This window comes from Hippocampus zosterae, chromosome 6 (genome assembly GCF_025434085.1).
Source record: "Hippocampus zosterae strain Florida chromosome 6, ASM2543408v3, whole genome shotgun sequence".
NCBI lineage: Eukaryota > Metazoa > Chordata > Actinopteri > Syngnathiformes > Syngnathidae > Hippocampus > Hippocampus zosterae.
In genome coordinates this window covers 13,287,398-13,309,774 of record NC_067456.1, presented here as the reverse complement: position 1 = coordinate 13,309,774, position 22,377 = coordinate 13,287,398, and the positions used below count along the sequence as shown (strand labels likewise).

The window sequence follows — 22,377 nt, the reverse complement described above, 5'->3', positions numbered from 1 at the left end:
ATGGGCTCCAAACATTCAAATGACTGTAAATGCCATACCAATTGCAATGATATTAGGAAGTATGTAGAAAGTCATGTTGGTATTTATTCGATAAGCTCAATATCCAGTCTAATGTCCGTGTACTAGTACCCTCTTTGTCCTCACTAATAAGACAATCCAGTGCACTAAAAACAACTATGGTGCATTAGTAGAATGACGAATGCACACTAAGAAGAAGAAAAATAAGAAAAACCTTTATTAGTCTCACAATGGAGAAATTCCCAATTCACAGCAGCAAAGTTATTCACTAATGCAACTAGTGGATAGTAGTGATCCGTGGCGACACGCAACCAATTGGCATATTATCCCTTTCCTATTGATCAACAGAAGGCGATTCTGCAACCCCCGTCAAATAACTATTGATTCGGAACTATTCCAGATGATGCTTGTGGCACAGTAGCGCATTTTTATAGATAGACACTTGAGTCATCATGTGAGGGGGATACAATTCTTCTTTTGTATATGGATGGCTTCTGTAGTTGCAATGTGATAGTGGTGGCAGACATGGTCTTACAAAATAAGACATGGTCGAGTAATTCCATAGTGAAGGTCCATGCACCAAATGCACAGCACGTCGTCGCTGCAAGTTCAACTTTAAAATTCAACATTATCAGCTTTTCCGTGTATGAATTTGTTCTCATTGTTTCTCATATAATTCATCCCCAGAATTCTGGTAATTACATTTCTTCTGCTCTGGTAAAAATACAATTTACTGGGTGAGCTGGAGGCGAACTGGCTTTGCGTGAGAGGTGAGGAACACCCTGGACTGGCATCCAATGAACCACTTGACACAAAAAGATAAACATCCTCAGTCACATCTAATGGAGTAGGTTGAGTCTAAGCTCAATTGACCAAACTTTTCAACACTACAACGCTCATGATCAGCTCACGACCAATCAAACGGTGAAAGTACATACTGTACACTAGATGGCACTGTTGCCCAAATGTTGCCAAGTGCTGAAATTATACAAGGCACTGAGAAGTTGCAATTGCTGTTCCCAAACGCCTTTATTTCATCATGTCAAAATATCACAATACTATCATAATAAATCAAATACAAGTTTGTTTTAAAAAAAACTGTAGCCCTTATTATTTGGAAACGCGCGATCTGATGAGAACTCATGCTACACACAGTTGCTGCTACATGTCTTTTGAAATTTTGAATCGAAAACAAAAATGACTAAAACAGCAATCTACCCTGACAAAAGGATCAGCACTACATCACAAGCTTGTGCTCCCACATGCCAGTGTAAAACAACCACACCACTCCGCAACTCACAACACAGTCAGACAACCATGTGTTACAAAAAAATCCAACACGATATCACATTTTCACATCAGTGCAATTAAAACCTGACCTGTTGGATCTGGTGCCAACAATAGCATGCAAGTCAATTACTCAAGAAATCCCTCTTAGATACAACAAGTCTTCTAATGTTCAGTGCAGTCATGTTTACAAACTGTAAGTCTCACATAATTGCCATACATTGTTTAAGAGCCAGGTTAGGAAACCTTTATTAGAGTTGTCTCTGTCTGGGACACACTTGTGTAGTGTTTGGTTGACGTCTTGGAGCACTGCTGCAGCATTTTTTGTTTTTTAAGTGTGGATGGGTTTAATCAATTGATCTTAAACACAATACAATGGCTCTGTCGGTCAGGCGGAATTTTATTGCTCCTTTCTAAGACAAAGCTTTCAGGGTCCGTCTCTCATTTGCTTGTTCCGTCCCTTTGCTTGCTTGAATGTCAGCGATCAAGCATGCCACTTCTCATACACACGCGCACTGTCCAATCGCCACCCCCCCCCCCCCCCCACACACAATCAAACCGGCATGCAGTGCCTTTTTTTCAGGCTCCGCAGCCTCCTGCAGGTCCATAATTCCCTTGCGTTAATGTATTCACCAGCCACCGAGTGAGAGGGGTGGGATGGGAAGTGGGGTGGTTGATGAAAAAGGGATGGGGTGGGTGTGGGGGTCCTACAGTACATCACGATAAGGGACTGCAGCATTTTCCGCTGCATGACAACTATGCAACACCTTTAGTCTAAACAAACATCATCATAGCTGCAGTATGGGCAGGTAACAAAAAGTGTCATTGAACCGAGAAATGTATGCTACCTTACTGAATCTAGAAACATACTAATCCATCTCTTAAGAAGATCTCCCCAAATATATATTTTTTTCAGTTGTCACCTCCTCTACCTCACTGAATAGAACACATTCACAAGGAAGACTCAACCAATCTTGCTGCCTCTCGCCCTTTGAGTCTCACGAAAGCAGCTTCTTTCCAATTAGTCTACCGTCACTAAGAGAAGTAAGGAATCAGACACCCGAGTGTCTATGCAATGCAAGGCCTGTTGTGTCATATGGCGACTCCTCTTTACTTGTATGCCAGAAAAGTGAACAGCAGAATGCGACTCGGAAGCGGTTGGATGAGACCCATGAATGGAATCGTGCAAGCGCAGCTTCTCAATAATGCTCATTATGTAAAATCAGCTCAGTAAAGCAGGAGGCCACAGGGTATTGAGTTTCCAGCCATTAAGATCAAGAAGTCCTTTGCTCCCCTGCTGAGGTGAGAGGGTCACATGATGGTGCAGCGGTTCCTCTGCAGTGCCCCTTGCAGGCGGATGGAGGTGTGATTCTGGCGCAGGCCCCGCGCCACGGCGATGCCCAGCAGCTCCTTGAAGAGCAGGACCACGTGCCAGTTGAACTTGGCTGAGCATTCCACATAGCCGCACTTCCACGTCTTCTTGACCAGAACCGACACCGCCCTGCGAGGCGTGAAGCGCTGCCGCTGGAGGTCTCTTTTATTGCCCACCACCAGAATGGGCACTTCGCTGCTGCTGCCTTCCCTGCAAAGGTTGACATGTGTTAGCATGTGGGTGCTTGGTGTGTGCAAGCTGAGCTATTTGCAGCTTTTGCCTGCCTTTCTTCTGAGATGTGAGGGGGCGGATTGGAGGATTAGAGCTCATGGGTTCTGGGTGGGCAGGGTGGGCTCACACCACACTGTGCAGCACTGCTTGCAAGCAATATGGAGTGTGAAAAGAAATAGCAAGGGAGTGGTGAGCATACATTTGTGTGTGTGTTTGTGTGTGAGTGCGTGGGGGGTGTCTTTTATTTATTTATTGATTTGTGCGTTCTAAATAAAGTTGGGTTGCTGTTAGAGGAATATATGTGCAAAATTGTATCATGTTTAAAGTTTCATTTATTTGGGCACATCGAAGCGTTTGGGTGCATATCCAGCACCCCCAAATGCCTGCACACAAAGGCGCCGGCCATCTGGCCGGAGGACTGTTGAAGTCCACACTTAGCACGTCAATACAGGTGGGCGACCACAGGGGAGAAGGCGAAACTCGGTCACAAAAGGGGAATGAATCATTCGGGAACAGCGGTTGAGCAACAAAAGACGAGTTGAGAACACCCGTCGCGACCAGGCGACATTGGCCATCCGCAAAGTCTGCAACATGTTAATTCGATGTAGACCAGACAGAAAAGGCGCCAATGTACTGATGGTTCAAGTTTGAAAAACAGGTAACCAATCACTACCGAGGGCTGGACCGGGGGTGCGGCATGCAAATATCGGGGGCAGTGTTTTTCTTGTATTTTGCATATGTTACAATAAAATGTCAAACTCGCGGAGACGGGACTTTGAGTGTGATCGCGGAGCAACTAACCGTCGTTCGCTCTCAGAGATCCGCTTCCGCCGAAATTGAAGACAATTTTCCTGTGTGCCGAGTCATTTCTTTAACTTTGTCCGAGGAAATCTCTGACAGAAACGCATGTCAAAATAAGCCGCGCAAGTCTACGTTCACATGGTCCCGAATGTACTGTGATACAGCAAATGGCTCATTAAATGAGATGCGATGCTTTGATTGCTTTGCCAACACTTGGATAACTGTTATTGATGGTAACGTGATGTCATTTTAGCAGATTGTGAGCATATTTTCAAGATTTCAATACAAACATTATGTGTTAGGCAAGCGACCGGAGGTGAGCACGCCTCCATAGCCCAAATGCGGAAATGATGTATGCATATAGTCTACAGTCTATTTTAGCCTGAATGTTACTGTGTCAGAAATATTCTGTCTCCCCCCACACACATTTCAGATCATAAGAACCACCAGGTCACTGTGCTCCCCAAGAAAAAAAAAGACATACATACAGTTTTGTTTCTCAATACTGTACAAAGATTACAATGAAGGAATGTGTGAGCAGAACAGGACTAGTAAAAGACAGCAGAAGAATAGAAATGGGTATTGCAATTAGGCGCAGTGAACACAATGACATTGTCAGCTGCCTGGACTGGGTGGACAAAGACATTGTGCATGGAAATATTCAATTGTTCACACGTAGTTAGAACAATGCCTGTGTGTAAGGCATTCGGGCTGGCAAGTGATGATCATATTCCATTTTTTAGGCCCGTTATTGGTCGTCACCTTATCATGATGGAGGACCCGAGGAGCTCTCAGGGGCGTTGTGTTACCCAAGTCCAAGGTGAGGGACATAATTGGAGATTTTTTTTCTTTCACCAGGAAATGGGTCACAAGTGTCCTTCTCTATAGTCAGGCCTGGAGGTGTAGGTACTGAAGGGCACCGTCTCTGGTTCTGCTGCGAAACTTCAATGCTGATGTGGGCAATGACAGTGAGACCTTGATCAGGAGAAACAGCCTGACTGATCCATTCCTGAGTGGTGCTTTGTTATTGGAGCTCTGTGCTTGTTACTGATTGTCCATAAGTAACACAATGTTCAAACATAAGGGTGCCCAGACATGCACCTGGCACCAGGACACTCTAGGCCACAGTTCGATAATCACCTTTGTTGTTGTCATCACACTTGCGGCTGCATGATACTTATTGTGAGGGTCGGCTAGGAACTTCTAGCATAATCGCTTGTCAGAAGGAGTTTCAACTCGCACCTCCAACAGAATTTTAACCATGCCTCTATCAAGCGGCTCACAGCTGTGGACACTGACAGCAATCGTGCAACTTTTCTTTGTTTCTGTCTGCAAAACAGTATTAAACTACCTCCTAGTGGCCACGTCACACACAACAGAAGAAGTCACAATTAATTCATCATGATGAACAGCACAAACAGTTTAATTCATGTGTTTTCATGTTTAAGTAATGTACAGTATCTTGATTGCTATTTTCCGTATTTAAAAACCTAACAAAGGAACAGATTCTTTGCATTCCTATTCATTTCAATGGGGAAAGATGATTTCGGATAAGATGTTTTGTGTTAAGGGCATAATCATGGAATTAATTATCATATTTTAAAGGCACCACTATAACATCTTCCTTGCGCATAGGAACTCTCGGTCGTTATATTGCTAAATTTAATTGTCCTTTTTTTAGTAGGCATTATTAGTATGGCAGGGAGACCTGATATTTATTTTATGAAAAAGCGTCAAATAAGTTTATGTACAGGACAAATGGTCTAATATTCTATTAGTTACATTACAATGCATGAAGGTTCAGTGGCAGCTGCCGTTCAAACAACTTATCTGTTCCCCTCTTAAGGCTTAATACGGTCTGCCTCATTGATGACAAAGACCGACATATTAGCACATCTAACAGGACAGATGGCCCGATAGCTCCACACACCGGAATACGCACAAAGAGACTTGAACAGAATTATTTTACATCCCTAAGGTGAAATTACAAAAGTCTTGAAAAACGCAGTGATCACACCACGTGTCTCCTTTTCACAGGCTGGATAACAATATCTGCAATATTAACAAGACATCTCAAGAGTATGACAATATGGCTTCATGCCAGTGGGCTAAACAAACGCAAATGTTAAAAAACAATTTTAATGTTTTAATTGATGCCAGGCGAATGTGCATTCTGTCCAAATAAGCAGAATTATTTTCAATTGAAAGAACGAATCCCACACCAGTCAGTCTTCAGTTGTTAATGCAATGTATGATTACACTTTTCCCCTGCATCCAATCTTCATGCATATTTTTTCTTCTCAGCTTTGGTTTATAGACCTACTACGATACGCACAATAACCCTTCACACTAATGCAAAACTCAAAGTGGGTATATTGGCTGTATGGGGCCAGTCCTGTCCTGAAGCTCCATACAAAACAAATGAAGTCAGCCATTATACCTTTCAAAAAGTATTATCTCCATTTTACCGCATCCTTTACCACATCTACTGCCCATTAACAGCAGAAATATGCTTAAAAAGTCATCTTTGAATCAATCTCCAGTCACATTTGAGGCTTGTCATGTGTCAACAATACGAATCAAATGTCATTACTGCACTGTCAGGATGCTGGGGGGAATTAAAAGATAGGTTACCGCTGCGGCTTATCTGTCACTGTCACCCTGTCACGAAGCAGTTTATTGTACACTTTGTAGTCTCGCCTGCAAAATTGTACGCTGTCTTCAAGATACTGTGTTGTCATCGCCACCAAACTAGTGTGATAGTTAACAAGCTGCTTGCCAGAGCAAGTGCGGCGCCGAGGCGCCGACCATACCTGTGTTCTACTATCTGCTGCCTGATCATCTTCACGTATTCAAAACTCTCCACGCAGCAGATGTCGTACACCAGGATGTAGGCGTTGGCGTTGCGAACGCCTCTGCAACGCAAATCCAGCCACTCCTGGAGGACACATACACAAATAATGCTTCATTATTTAAAGCGAGACCAAATTAAAAAAACTAAACAATGTACAGCGATTTGAGATTCGACAGTGTACAACGGGTCATTAAATCTAATTTCCCTTGGATGCAGTTCAAACTGAAATGCAAAGACTGGTACAGTTCACTAGGCTGATGTTTACTACCTCCATTTATCGTGCCGTAAATATTTTAGTCATTGGCAATGGCCATCATAATCGTGAAACCATATTTGTGTCAAAGAAAATCATTTTCTTTGTTGTACCTCAGCCTCACTTGTGTGTGTGTTTTTTGTTTGTTTGTTTGTTTATGCAGGATCCACCATTGTATATATCGGGTGCAATGTTGCACAGCCACAGTGGCGTTCATTTGGCTAAAAAATACCCAAACACAGTTTCTGCATGTTGCTTTTGTCGTATCTGTATGGAATATGGCTGAAAATTCTCATGAGAATGTGTTGTGCCGTTGAATTATGCAACGAGCTTATACCGGTAGTTGTTTTGGTGTGGCTCATACTCTATGTGTGCGACACATATGATACATATAGCAGCTAACTACAAAAGCATAGAATACATTGTCTGCGATTGCCTGCAGACCAGTTTGGGGTGTGCCGTTCCCAGGCCCAAATTCATCTGGGATAGGCTCCAGCATACCCGTGAGCCTCGTGAGAATAAGCTGTATAAAAAAAGAATGGATAGATGGCTGGAATAAAAAGCAATAAAGAGAGAGGTTGAACAGCATGTGCTTCTTTAATTATTCCAAATCACTTTGGCTCAGGGTCGTTGGAGAGTCAGAGTCAGTTCTGAGAGTTGGACGACCCACGACAAAGTCATAAAACACGGTGAGCGTATGCCGTTAAGTACTGCTTCCCATTGCTTCAAAGGGGGAAAAACTGTGGCAACGCAGAATTGATGAATGAAAACATGGAGTAGCAGAAGAACGGCGCAGTGTTGATTTTTTTTCCGGTAGATTCAATGATTTTCATATACGGTTTGCTCATATCATTACAGGAATATGAACATAAAGTGTCTTTATTGTTATTCATCATATGAATTATATGAAAATGATACAATGAGTAACATGATTAGCCTCCACAACAGCGCCCAATGAATTACTGTATATTACTCCTGCTGGAAGATGGAGATGGAAAGAGAGGGCTGTGATGTCAAGGCCTGCTTTCGAAGGACAAATGAGAAAAGAAATTCAGCCTTGAGATAACGTTTTAGAAAATGGGGGAAGATAACCTCGTGAACTAGATCGAGGGTTAATTTATTTATTTATTTATTTATTTTTTACAGCTGGCAACCATGATGAACTCAGTCTGCCACTTTTAATCTGAAATTTTAACACTCATTGACAGAGAACAAAATGTGAAATATGAAACGTGCCAGGACCTATTTCAATTAAAGATGTAATTGCGAAAATGATTTTGCCTCATCTTTGCCACCTGCTGCCATGCTGCTCTGCAGAGAGCCATCATATTTCATGAGGATTATGAAACTATTTTGGTGAGCGCAATTACGAACTCTGTCGTTGTACAGCTTGCGTGCCGTCTTCCACAAACAGCGCCTTCCAGGGTCCACCGATCAAATCATATTTTAGCAATTTTGCTGCAACACACAATGACAGTATTCTGCCCTGGGGGTTTCGTTTGTGCGGGAGGTTTTTGTGAAGGTCCTTGAACGTAGTATTTTTGTACAGTGCATTATTTAAGACGGTTTTGTTGTTGTTTCTGATGTGCCAGTAAGCCAAAGCACATATCAAATAAAGCCATATTTTCATTTCTTGCTTCGGATTAGCTTTTGACCCCTCCTTTTCAAGCAATGATTGTTCTAATTAGCCAGACTGTTCTCCCCTGTGGTACTTAATTTATAGCACTCCATCCTACCGCCCCGTGTAACACAAAATTTGAATGTGGAGAATCGCCTTGTAATGTCGGAAATGAGGCCTCACGCTGCACAAAAACAAATAATATAATCATTTATGAACATGGCAGAGGGAGGCGAGGGCGAGACTTGGTGTAACTTGCAAAGATGGAAATGCAAACACAGAGGAGTGAGGGTGGCTGGCAGAGTGAGTGTGAGGCGTCGCACACTTCTGCACGGGTAATGAGGCTGCTCAAACGTGGAGGCAAACATGCATCGCTGACGTCTCTGACATCAAAGGTGAAAGACGAAGGATCACTGGATGGAAGTGTGACCATTTTCTGCATAAGTTCATTTTAAAATAAAAGGGGGAAAACTGTGTGTGCACATGCTGTGTATATATATAAAGAGAGAGAGAGAGAGACAGAGACATTCTATCAATCGATCTATGTATAGTGATTTAATAACAGCACATCAACACAGCTTAGCCTCATCTGACAATCGTCAGGTGCACAGTGAAGGAAGTTGCAGCTGAGCTAAAAATAGCATGGTTTATTCTCATCTCATATGTTCCTTGTGGTCCCAGTTCTGTTTTTAAATGTGGAGGACAAGGAGGAGGAGGAGGATGGGAAGGATGAGGAGGAGCAGGGGGGCAGCGAGAATATGTCTTGACAGCCGAAACAAGACACAAAAGGTAAGAAAGCATAGGCGGGATCAGGGTGCAAATGAAGTCAAGTGGATTTTTAAAAATGCATGTGTGGGCATGTTTATTTGTGCCACGGTGTGCTTGTGGGAGCACGGCTGTTATGTTTGGAGACAGTCTTCTGGGAGGAAATAGAGCATCTCCTCCTTGTCTCCTCAAGAGCCAAAACACAACACGTTTCCCTGACAACTGCGGGCATATGACAAAAGACAAAGCTGTCCAAGTCTTCTAATTTAAGGAGGCACCATGAATCATTGTGATCGATTCATACTCATGTACAGTAAACTGTGGTGGGAGACGTGTCAGGTAATCAGCGTCAACCATAGGTCGTTTGCAAATAAAGTCAATTGGGTCCCCTGAGGGTAAAAATCGTCCTCCTCTTAACGGTGGTGACCTTACCAAGAACATTTCAATCTGTCCGACTGAAGTCTTTTTTGAAATTCACAGCATTTTAAATAACATAGAGACAGTTATGGCCCATTGCTCATAATTTGCACTCGTGCACAAAATGACAAAAATATGTGCAGAATGACAAAATGGTAAGACTACTGTCAAAATTAGTGAATAAAGATAGCTTCACTGAATAGTTCAAATACACTTGGACAACACTTTGTCTCTCTCACACAGATAGATCAGTCGAGTGGCTGATGGATGGAAGTACCGTATTTCCAAATATTTAATCCACAATATCCTCGTGGTTTCTCTTAAATCCTTGCTGGTGCTGATGTGCATGTAATCCCCGCCACTCATCTCTTGGACTTTTTCTTCTTTAAAAAAGAAAGAAAGAAAAAAAGCTTTGCGTTAGCTTTTGCTGCAGTTGGGTGCCGCCACCTCACTTAAGCACACTAATCTTGACACCTGTGACAAAAGTGGCCTTGTGGCGCCTTTAAAGCTTCCCAAACACTATTTGTACTCACACAAATTCATGCGTCCGCGCGCAGGCACACACGCACACACGCGCACACACACACACCCTTCAGGGATGAGCGCCTCATATTTGGAAGGCTCAAAGTTACATAACGTGTAACATTATGCAATTTCAAGCTGACAGCATGAACAGAGAAAACTAAGACAAATGTCCAGACGCTCATGTCCAAAATAAAACTGATTAATGAGCCAAGAGCGAGGCTGTTATCGCATCTCACTGACGTACTGTGGCAAACGCTCAATATTATCAGCAGCAGACAGGCGTACCACACGGCAATTCAAGTAGAAAGGTAGACATCTTGTTTGTTTCCAATATTAGACCGGGTTGAAATAATCATCATAAAATGTTCATTTTTTCCCCCCAAATAACATGAAGTGATGAGATATTGCTCTGAAGCGCAGAGGCGCGCTCAAGCACCCCACCCTGCAGTTTATTCATGACAAATTAGAGGACTATTTGGTCAGCTGTCCTTCAACAGTGTCCATTAAACTCTCGGCAACCTTTCTAAGCGACTGCACCGAATTCCTCCCGTGTCTTCAGTTGCTCTTTTATTTCCGCCACTATTGAGGCCAAGAACTTTTCTGCCCCCGAACCATCTGTGTTGGTACATTCAAGTCAAGGCCAGAATAATTGATACTGTGACAAAAGTGAATTTGTATTTGATGAATGGGTATCCTTAAGCAAAAAGGTAGTAAGTTATAATAAGAAGCCCATCGATTTTCAACACCACTTGTTCTATCCCAGCTAACTTTGGGACAGAGTCAGAGTGCGTCCTGGACTGGTGTGCAGCAAATCACTGGGCACACCCTTGCTCAACATGATCGCCCCCCCTCCCCCTTATGGAGATGAACAAGTCCGTTTCATTCTTTATCTAAATATAAATCAGACTACCGTGTTTTGACGGGTGCAAACGCAGCTCACACAGTGTAGTTTTGCTTTAAAAATGGGGAGGTCCCCCTTGAGATAAATAGAAATAGCGCAGCAGGTCAAAAGAATGCCAATCATACATTTTTTATGTTTCCGTTGACGGGCACTGGAAAGTAAACATTTCAATCGGTCCTTCTACTTCACTTTGACAATAAATATAACTGGAATATACAAATTAACATGCATCCATCTATTTTCTATGCCCCTCTTATCTTGTTCAGTGTCAAGGATGAGTGGAAGCTTCCCAGCTGACTTTGGGTAAAGGGTAGACTAAACCTAAGACTGCTCACCAGTCGGACGCAGGGCACATATTGAGGAAGACAACCATTCACACTGTCAGGTAATGGGAAGGGAACTCATGCTGCCTGCATGCAAATCAGGCAAATATACCATTACACCATGGAGAGAGAGGAGGAGAGACAGAGAGAGTGCATGCTGTACGCTAAGATGTTCCAGGACTCAGCTTGAAGGCATTTCCTTGAACTACAGACAGTTCTAACTTTGCATTCTGCTGAGCTATAAATTTAAAACACAAGACGTTTATAAAATGAGAAAGGCTACGAATAATTTGGGGCTCGCAGCTTTACGTCAAAATGTAATAAACAAATGGAATTAGCACGAGGTCTTTCTTGGGTCTTTTCCAGATGAAGGATGCCCATCCACAAAAGGCAAATTTACTTCAAGTTAAAATGCGGCCAGGGTGTGAAACAAAAAAATCTGGACTCAACTCCATATCCATTTCAGTTGGTGTCACCAGAGTTGCATTTCCCCACCTGAAGCGCTCCAAACCGAGCAGGGCATTGATTCTAAAATACGCCGTGTCTCATCAGCGTGCTCATTATGAACAGAGAATGTGAACACACAAAGCGTGACGCCTCTAGTACAAGCCGGACATGACTAGAATAGACAAAAAAACAAAATTAAAGGGGGAACAAAAAAGGGGTCGGAGTCCTGGCAGGTGAGTTGCTGAGCAAGGGGCACCCATAAATCTTGCTCATAGAAATAGTGTGGTAGCACTCAGCTAATGGTTTTCTCTGTGTGCGGATACCTTCCCAAGGCTGCGACGGACAGCAGAGCACACACCCCCTCACCATGGGATGAAAATGCCGCTTCGATATGATTCAACACATCTGTGTGCTTAAAAGCCTCTTCGTGTGACTCAAAGCGTGGCCCGCACTCCGGCACACACACGGAACACTCATCACATCTCATTCCAAGCCCTCCTTACATCTCTTCAAAGCGGGATTAAGCATCATTGAGATCAGACTTTCCAAAAATGACAGGGGCTCCATTTTTACTGAGTCGCCGACTGTCACGGGAAAATGCCGGAAGTCCAGACGATCCACTTTTCTTACTCATGCAAAAAATAAAAAATAAAGTGGTTTCCGAGAAGTGACATTTAGGGGTTGCACAAAATCAATGACCGATTCAACTTTTAACAAATCTATATAAAGTTGATGATTTGCCGTATGACTCGTGGATATGTTGCCCCCGGCTCAGAATCCAAAAATGTTATGCTCCCATCATCTTACTTTATCCTTCATGTACCACATTAGTGTTATTAACTTCGGCTTTTTGTTTATGTTGACTTATGCTTTGTTCCAACTGCGAGACTTAATATTGCACCAGGACTTATGAGCTGTAACTGCAGGGACAGAAATTCCGACATTTTGTGTTGTCTTGCAGCTACTAAGATACAGCCAGCGTACTGTATCACTAACAAGTGGGCAGTACGATATATTGGGTGGTCTATGAGCACTCTCAGTACCATTTGCTCTTTTGCCGATATCGACAGGATGCGAGAATTTTAAAAAAGTGTCATGAAAGTACGAAAAACAAGTCTTTCAAATATGTAGCAGAAAGCCAGAGGGGAAAGGTGTCGTGTTGCCCAAGCTTGCCATATTTTTGGTGGATTCAGGACTCAAGGGCAAGTTTTGGATACAATTTTTCTTTCAAATTTAGGTGGAATTCTGACTGTCTATATACATTGTTGATTTTCCAGTGTGCATCCATTTCCCGATCCGCCTCATCCTCACAATGGTCGTGAAGGGGGTGGAGCCTATCCCAGCCGTATTCGGGAAGTAGGCGGGGGACACCCTGAATCGGTTGCCAGCCAATCGCAGGGCACACAGAGACAAACAACCATCCGCGCTTACACTCACACTTAGGGACAATTTGGTGTGTTCTATTAACCTGCCATGCGTGTTTTTGGAATGTGGGAGGAAACTGGAGTACCCAGAGAAAACCCACGCAGGCCCGGGGAGAACATGCAAACTCCACACAGGGAGGCTGGAGTTGGAATCAAAGATTTTCCAGTAATGCATGATATATTTTAGTAAGTTTGGGTTGTCTCGAGATGAGAAAGTTAAGGAAATAAAGACAGAGGACTCTCACTTTAAATGTAAAGAAATGCAAGAAAAGTGATCAAGTGAGCGAAATGTTTCATTGCACTGGACTCCTCTGAACCTGTTCAAGGTCCTTCTTGTCTGCTTCTCAGCCTCATTTTGCGTTCTACGTGTCACCTCCATGGTGTGGACAGCCACGTCTGCTCTTATTTGTGACGTCAAAGCAACAAAAGAAATGAGCCGCGCCTTCATCCGGTGTTGTGAAGAAACTAAATGTGGCGACCTTGGAGATTTGGCACTCGAAAGCAGTCCTCTTGAGGACATGAGTCACACCATCAACTGAGATGGTTTGGAGTGCACATCCTGCAATCATATGCAAATAACCTCCAGATGTTTTTGCACCTTTTGGCCAGGAAAATATCAGGTTCATGATATGCATAGATGAACTTGTTCAGAGAAAAAGCTATGATCTTAACAATGCAAATTTGCTTGCCCTTTTCACCACTCAACAGTGCAGGTGTACATCTACTTAGGTCCAATGCAAGCGCTATACAATTTTTAAAAAAATAAATCCTAAACAAAAGCAATTCAATTATACTGACACTGTCAATGGAACAATATGACTCTGTTATCATCACATCGCGGAACACGAAGAGGCAGGGCGAATTTGGTTATTCAGCAACTTGAGAGGGAGAAGAGTACAATATAATATGGAATTTCTGCATTTTTGGATTGACTCAAAAATAAACAAATGTTTCATTATTTTTGTATTATTTTCTATAAAGGTCAGTCGACTTTATATCAACCTCAACATACAAGATGTGCGGACATTGGAATGGACTTTTCATCCATTCAATCGATCCTCCTCCCACACCTACACCTTTACCGCCTGTCCTCAACCATTTCACTTCCAGTCACACCTAAGGAAAATTGAAAGTTTTCAATGAACCGAACATGCACGTTTTCAAAATGCAGGAGGAAACTGAAATACCGAGAGCTTGGATTTGAAACTGCAACCATTGAACTGTGAGGCAGATGTACTCACCAGTCTTTAACCGTCACACCGTCTCTATTAAATTATTTATTAACATGAGCCAAAGCTCAAATATTTGGTGTGATACATTGCTTCATTCATTTTTTGTTTTTTTGTTTTTTTGTCAGTGCAGTGCGCATCCAGTTCAGTGTTGTGGCCAAGTAAGCTGGGGTCTATTCCAGCTAAGTTTGGATGGGAGACATGATATACACATGGAACATGTGTAGAGACGACAGTTGAGAGTGTTCCAGTTTTTTGGCGTTTGTTGGTTTGGTTTGTTTGTTTCTTTCTTACCTTTTTTCTTGGTTTTTATTCTGGAGACAATTTCAATCTGGAACCGATTATTTTGGCAGTGCACATACTGTATCGACAAACAACAAATCACACACACATTGGACACCTATGGACAATTTAGGGCAGGGGTGTCAAACTCATTTAAGTCGCGGGTCAATTTGAAGTTATGTCTTCCCTTACTTGTACACAACAAATTAATAGATCACTAGTTTTGAAATCAGTCAAGTCATTCTAATAGTTTGTTCAATTAATGTTCAAGTGAGTGTAAACTGTGTCACAAAACTATTGCAAAATCTGAATGTTATTCATTCCACATGACTATTTAACATTTTGGTACAGATTTTAGCAAGTTGACACACATGATTTTCGTGGGCCACATAAAATGACCTGGCGGACCGGATCTGGCTCCTCGGGCCTTGAGTTTGACACCGGTGATTTAGGGGTTTCAATGAATCTAATACTGTATGCATGTTTTTGGCGATGTGGTGGGAATGCAGAATCGATGCAGAAAACCCACACAAGCATGGGGAGAACATGTCAACTCCACATGCTGCGATTCAATGCTGGATTCGTTTGACCTCCCAAATCCTTGCATGAGACATACACCTACAGAGAACTGATAAAGCAATAATACAACCTTCATATTCATGGCAACAGCTGTACTTTTGTTTTTTTCCATCAGTCGAAAGCCATATTGTTATAAGGGAACAAAAACTATCTATAATGAAACGTGCCATATGACCTGTGGTCATGAGACAAAGGACAGGGTGTTCTATTTTTAAATGTAGGATTACAAAAGCAAGTGCTGTGCCAGTATTCCGTATGCAGAATCATCCTGCCTTTTCGCTACGAGCAAACAAAGTCATGCTGTATCAGAGTGAGGAAGACACATCGTGGTGAATAAATAATACACCGTACGGTCTTCACTAGGGGCACTTTAAAACGTCAAAGTGAAGCGTTAAGTCAGTTGTGTCTCCATAGCAACGAGACGGGGGACATCTGAGCGTGCCAAAAAAAATAATATCAGTGTTGTGGTCTCCGACGGTTAACAATGTGAACACAACTGATCTACGTACAAGGAAAATGTCATTCTTCCCCGTGAGAAATGGCAAGACATCAGAAGTCAATGCAATTTTCCACAATGATTTTCACAAATGAAATTAAAATGATTTTGTATTTTGGGGCAAAATATAGCCAGGCCTAAAGACTTTGGATGAAAATGCTGGTGCTAAACCAATAGTGCACCTCAGCGGTGAGCGGTCAGTGCACCACTGGTGAGGTTAAATAGTCAAAGCAACTAAAGAAGGGACCAGAGCAAAATCAATGGTGTGCAATGGCCCGGCTCTGAACTTTTTTAAGCCAAGACTGACATCCAACTGACTCTCACGATGCGTAGGATGATTTTTTCTGAGGGAGCTGCCAAACAGGCCAATTCAACACAAATGTCCAACTATTTGGAAACCAATCAATATTGACTGAAAAAAGATGTCACAAGTATGGAGGCCAAACAGTCGTCGTGTGAGACTTCAGCATTTATCAGGAGCCCTCAGTTGAGCATCGACCAGTTTAATGCAGTCAGTGTGTGTTTTACTATTATTTGGATGTGCGTCTCCCCCCACGCCCCCACCCCATTTCAATAACATTTATTTGAAAAAGAAGATAGAACATTTTGAAAATTCAGATAGAAATGGTGTACAAATGAAGCAAAAAAAAAAAAAAACACGCCAGCGAGGTTACAATGGGTTAAAAAAAACAAAATAAAAGAAAGAGTAAATAAAAAGGAGAGTATGAGTGAAAAAAGAAAACTATTTAGCTGTGTGTATGCCTTGTGCTGCCCCAATGTATGACGCCAACTGGCTGTCGCCCCAGAAGCAAAAAAAAAGATCTGATGATACTAATGATAAAGGTGAAGAACTGTAAATCAATGATGAAGGATAAAAATAAACCATTACGGATTGATGGACCCACACTCGCAGTTTATGTTCAGCTTGAAAAAAAATGAGATGATGGAAGGGGGCCCGGCCACTTGCGGATGACTAATGAGGGCCCGGCAAAATTTACAGATCGCCTCCAACTCTACTACTTCTATCTCATGCACTCACTCGCTATCGTTAACGGCCAATCAGATTGATCAATCGACATCAATGGCTGACGCCATTTTCCATACTGTGATCAACGGCTCATTCATTCAAATCACATCTAAAAAGCACAAAGACACAAAGTAATTCTTCAGAATTTTAAACTTTTTACTTATTATCTGTTTCTGCTTATATTATGAATGTGTTGGCCAACATTGGCACGCGTGTGCATTTTATTTCAAGATTCTTTACTGAAGTCAGATTATCTTACCGTTTACACAGAGCTCAACTGAAGGGTTTTCTTTAAATACGCAGTTAGTCATAAATGACTTGTGGCAGAGTATCAAGGAGTCAAAGAACACTACAACAATGTGTGTGTGTGTGGGGGGGGGATACTTTCCTGAGATGCGGAGGGTGGTCAGAGAGTAAGAAAGAGGTGGCCCTGACCAAACGTCCTCTTTTGCCCAGACATGTCCACTTTTTTAAAATGCTGTTCGGGCATCCGGCCGGGACTGTTTTATAATTTATGAAAATGTCTTTAATTGGTTCTCGTGGGACCAATTACAATGAGTTTCATTTTGCTGATGGTATTTTTTTTCCTCCATGAGAGGCGGAGTATGCCGTCATCACCGTATGTGACATGAACGCTGGCAGGGCAAGGAGAACCCAAAAGAGAAGGCAAGCAACGGCAGTCAGGGCAAGTGTGTGGTGCAGGTGCGGTCAGGTACAAGTGTGAATGCCAACTGTTTGCTGATGAAATGGGATGGCATGAAATCCCGTTCATTTAGCCACTGTGGTTGAAGTCACTTGACTGAGAGGTGCGTTATTTTTACTGGTTGAAAAAGCCAAATACAACTGCAGTCACTCCCCACGACTAATGGTTCAGAGTTGAGGATCAAGGTAGTAATGTGCAAAGCTCGCAGGAAAATGTTTTAATAATAATAATAGGTGCTGGTCGTAGAACTCAAAGCTCGATACAGAAAAACACCCTAAAAGCTGTATTCAGAGAGAGTTCAAAAAGTGCAAAGTTGACCAAGTTCTTTAACGGTTAGATCCACAGGATGGAGAAATGGAGTGATCTTTTTTATTTTCTTTGTTAAATTGTTAGGCGACCGTTTTATTACTTAAACGGCTTGGGTAATGGATGGATGTTTTATTTTCTACCCATACACAGAAGGCATAACATGGTGAAAAAATAAATGTCATTGTCATACCTGTCAACTCATACGGTTTAGCCATAGTTCATACGGATTTTGTGGTGAATCTTAGTTATATGGCCGTATCGCACAAATCATACGGATTCTGAAAATTTCCGGGCTTTTTTTTTTCCTCAACAGGTAGTTCCATTTGCTTTTGCCCAGTACTTTTTTCTACTCGAAAAAAGTAACGCAGGAATACAACTCTGAACACAGTAATGCCACTAAGTCGAATGATGATTAGACATTAACCAGACATTGTATTATGGAGATCTACAATAAATATCATTGAACATTTCCTTGTTTTTTTTCTGCCGTTATTTTGACATATAAAATGCTTTGGTATGTTATAAGGAGTTTTTGCTCTTTATAAGGATTTTTTTGGTAGTTTATACAGGTTGGCGCTCCGAAAAGTTGACAGGTATGCATTGTAATCATGGCACCTGCAGTGCAGAATGTAAAAGATGCACACTAAAAGCATGTGGAATTGCATGCTTTCATCTAACTTGGACCAATCAGATGCAACCTTAAATGCGCGTCGCTATCCAATAGATGAAGCGCATCTTGGGGCATTACTAACACTAAAGAACTGACGTAGACAAAAATACATTGATTTTTTTCGGCATGAAACAAAAATGTCTTCCTTAAATAATAAAGATGACATCTCTTTAGGTTCATATTAAATACCGCAATATCATCGATTTTGCAAAATGCAACACCCATATCACATAATTTTCCAATATAATGCAGTCTTACTTTAAAATGATTCGAGTTAAAATGTATGAGACCTTTGAGTATCATTTCAGTATCTGGAGGCTGGGTCAAGTAACTTTTTTTGGGGGGGGGGGGAATAGGAATATGGTCACTCTAATGTAGAAAAATACTTGGAGGTATCTGTTTTAGAAAAGTGCAGACACATCAAAAAAGCACATACTTGAGTACAGATTCCTGAAATATTTTCTGAAGCACACGAATGAAGTATATGTACTGGGTCACTTCGCTCCACCGTGCTGCGGCATTACCTGACTGGAACTGGACGGGAAAGAGGAGATCGGCGGGACGTCCAGGACCTTCAGTTCGTACATGCTCCCGTTGAGAATGACGGAGGGTCGGTACACATATCTGGAGCGGGTCGGCGTATACACCTCCGAGAAGTCATTGTAGATAAACTGGCGAATGATAGAAGTTTTGCCCACTGCGGGAGCACCGATGACGGCGATACTCAACGTCTCCACCATTCCTGGTGTCAACACCATGGACACCCGGATGTCAAGCTGGATTTCTCGCTAGCCAAGTTACAGTTCCAGGCTGGAGGGCCGAAAAAGAAATCCACGCAGCCAGCAGACTTGTGTTCTCTGTAATGGCATCCTGTGGAGTGGAAGGGAAGACAGTCGGATCACAAATAGAAAAAAAAATGTTACTGTTGTTCATAAACACGTGCCAAATAAAAATATTTTACTTTCTTTTTGACATGGCATAAAAGCATAGAGATGTGCATGTCAACAATAGAAAGACTTGTAAACCAATACATACAGTACATAAGTAAAATCATTTAAAAAGGATGGTTTCAAACAATAAATCAGGGGGAAAGTTAAATGGGCATAAATGACAAAAGAAAATAAAAACCCCAGACAGGGCAAAATGGGAAAAGTGTTTTGTGTGTGTGTGTGTGTGTGTGTTGGAGGGGGGTGTCCATAAGAGACCCCCTGCAAAGTAGCCCACCTAGGTGCCCTCCACATGGACATATTCACAGCCTGGCTCCAATCTGACCTTGGCCAAGACAAGCATGAGCCCTCGGTGTCTTCATCGCTAATTCATCCCCACGCTACAGCGAATTTCCACGCACATCCATCACACGGCACCCAGACGCGCTCCACGTGTGGTAAAAACACCCACCGCCACATATTATACTTCCTCAAATCGACGCTATAGATGGGTTCATTCAGCACCGGGTCATATTAAGATGGAAAAGGTAATCCACAAAGGCGGTGACAGACGTGGGCTTTCTGTTATGGCATCCCATGGACGAGCACCGTGCGTCTGCGGATAAGGCACCAGCTTCTCGCTCTTTCTCTCTCTCCCTTTCTCCCTCTCTGTCACGTGATTCAGTGTGGAAGCTGTCACGGTGATGCGGGAGTGCACATCATCTCGCCGAGGGACGCGACTCGTTCGTGGAGAGAGCGGCAGAGACGCCGAGCCCAATCCATCACAGTCCCACCATGGCCGCGGATCCACTCAAAAGTGACACGACTTTTAAGTGCAAGTATTCCGTAGTGCTTGTAAAAAAATCTGAACTCATTTGAAATTCAACGAAACGTGGCTTTCACGAATACTCAATAGTCACTTCTGTAGTGTTTGGCAAACTTTATATGAGGCAAGACATGTTATTTTACCTGAGAAGAATATCACAGGACACCAAGCAAAAATGTGAAGAAAAGTATCCCCTTCCATTTTCTACACGACTTGTTTAGGCACACAGCTCCAGGATAATTTTACCTCCGAGGGGAGATGTACTGCCCGATACATAAGGAGGGGCTGAGGTTTTTATTTTAATTTTAAAACAATAAATATATCATAGAATTTCAACTGAAATGATTGAGGGTCTTAACATCTGGCGTTGCTATCGTACCTCCCGAGCCCAGGCGCAGCGCCATCCCTCCAACTGTTCCAGAGCCAGCCCAAGGTATTAAAGAGAGCACTGATTGGGCTAAAAAATGACTCTTATGTAATGGGTCTGTACAGTATGCGTAAAAACGCTGTCAACACTGTAATTCACCCCCCTGAAAAACGCAATCATGATTTAATGCGGTTTTTATGACTACATTCAGTGCATTTTAATGACACATATTATTTATGGACGGGAACAGCTTTCCCCCCCTCACAGCAGCATGATTACGTCTGTGAAAGAAGATGACAAGCCTTGCAATATTGTTTACTGCCTTGCTTGTCATGTTCTGTTGTCACCTGTCAGCAAATGTGGATTATATAGTAGTATATAATCCTTTATAATAGTTAGCCAAATCCATATGCTCAGCTCTACTCATGTTCATTCAATCTGTGAAAATATAAAGGTGATCAGCACAATATTTTGGAGATTATTGAGGTCACAGGTGTGCAGTGTTCACGGTGACTATACATAGAGACAAACAACTGTTCATACCGATGGATGATTTAGAGACTTCGAGGAACTAACTAAATCCCTCTTCCTGCCACATTATGGGATGTGGCAGGAAGAGGGATTTAGCAGAGAAAACACTATACATTGCCCCCCCCCCCCCTCCAAAAAAACTAAGGGGACACTTAGAGTTACGTTGCATTGTTTCACTATTCCGTTTATTTTTCATTTCAATTTACCGGTACTCACAAATAATACAGTGTGAATGCTGTGCCGGTTTAACAATGATACTGTTGTATGTATAGCAACTGGTGTATACATAGGTTAATTGCATTATAAAGACAATAAGGATCAGCATTTATTCAAGAATATGCTCACTTTTTTGGTTAATATTTGTGTTAAGCCCCGGAGAACCCACGGGGTCAAATTTGGCCACTATAAATTCTGCTACTCAAGTCCCAAGGGTGTCCAATTTGGCCCTAATCGTAAATTAGTATTAAAGCATTAAATATTTGAATAAACATATATTTTGGTGTTCAGTGAACATATAGCAGTCATTTAATGTATAATTCATCATTTTCCAAAGAAGGGGTCTTGGGTTCCCCAGGGTTTTATCAGTTTCGAACTGCACTGCCTCAGTGCAGTTCTTAACCAGTACAAACTACAGTCACAAGAAAAATACCTTAGTGTTAAATTACCGTAATATAGCTGAATGGAGGAGGACCATTAATAAGTGGGAATTCATATCTATATTTGGAGCCTTTTATTTTGTCTTTAAAGCAGAATGGGAGTGGCAAAATTATTGTGAACTACAGTATATTTTATTCTTCTTTTGTTAATTATTACAGTACTAAGATTATTAGCATGGACATCTAGTGTTGAACACGTCTGCTTCACAGTCGAGAGGACATCGGCTCGAATCTCAGCGTAGGCCTTCCTGTGCAGTGTAAACATGTTCTGCCCTCCTCTACTTTGGATTTCTGCAGGTAACGAGACAAGCCATAAGATGTCCAGCGGAATACGTTATTATTTACAAGCCGACATTTCCTACAGCTCTTAGATTGGATCTCATTAGATTTAGCTAGTGTATCTAACGTTGAGTCCAGTGGGTTTAATAGCATGAGGCAGTTAGCCTGTTTTCTGCTTCACTCCTCATAAAACATTAACTGTAGAAGAAAATTGGGACAGCTTTGGCGTAGGCAGGGACAGTGGCAAGCATGCTAAATGTT

At 42.2% G+C, this 22,377-nt stretch overlaps 1 protein-coding gene across 3 annotated transcripts; it reads right to left on the bottom strand.

Annotated features, from left to right (window-relative positions):
• Positions 1–1,792: 1,792 nt before the first annotated feature.
• rasl10a (RAS-like, family 10, member A) lies at positions 1,793–20,695 on the bottom strand. Of its 3 annotated transcripts, none has more exons than XM_052067758.1 (4): positions 20,427–20,695; positions 19,056–19,401; positions 6,523–6,647; positions 1,793–2,887 (listed from the first exon to the last, which is right to left on the bottom strand). In XM_052067758.1, exons 2-4 carry the CDS (start codon positions 19,287–19,289, stop codon positions 2,617–2,619), a joined length of 630 nt encoding a protein of 209 aa, XP_051923718.1. In that variant the 5' UTR covers positions 19,290–19,401; positions 20,427–20,695; the 3' UTR covers positions 1,793–2,616. The 3 variants fall into 3 exon arrangements, with proteins under 3 accessions (XP_051923718.1, XP_051923717.1, XP_051923716.1); XM_052067757.1 differs by lacking the exon at positions 20,427–20,695 and adding an exon at positions 19,804–20,375; XM_052067756.1 differs by lacking the exon at positions 20,427–20,695 and adding an exon at positions 19,756–20,374.
• Between the last annotated feature and the right edge of the window lie 1,682 nt (positions 20,696–22,377).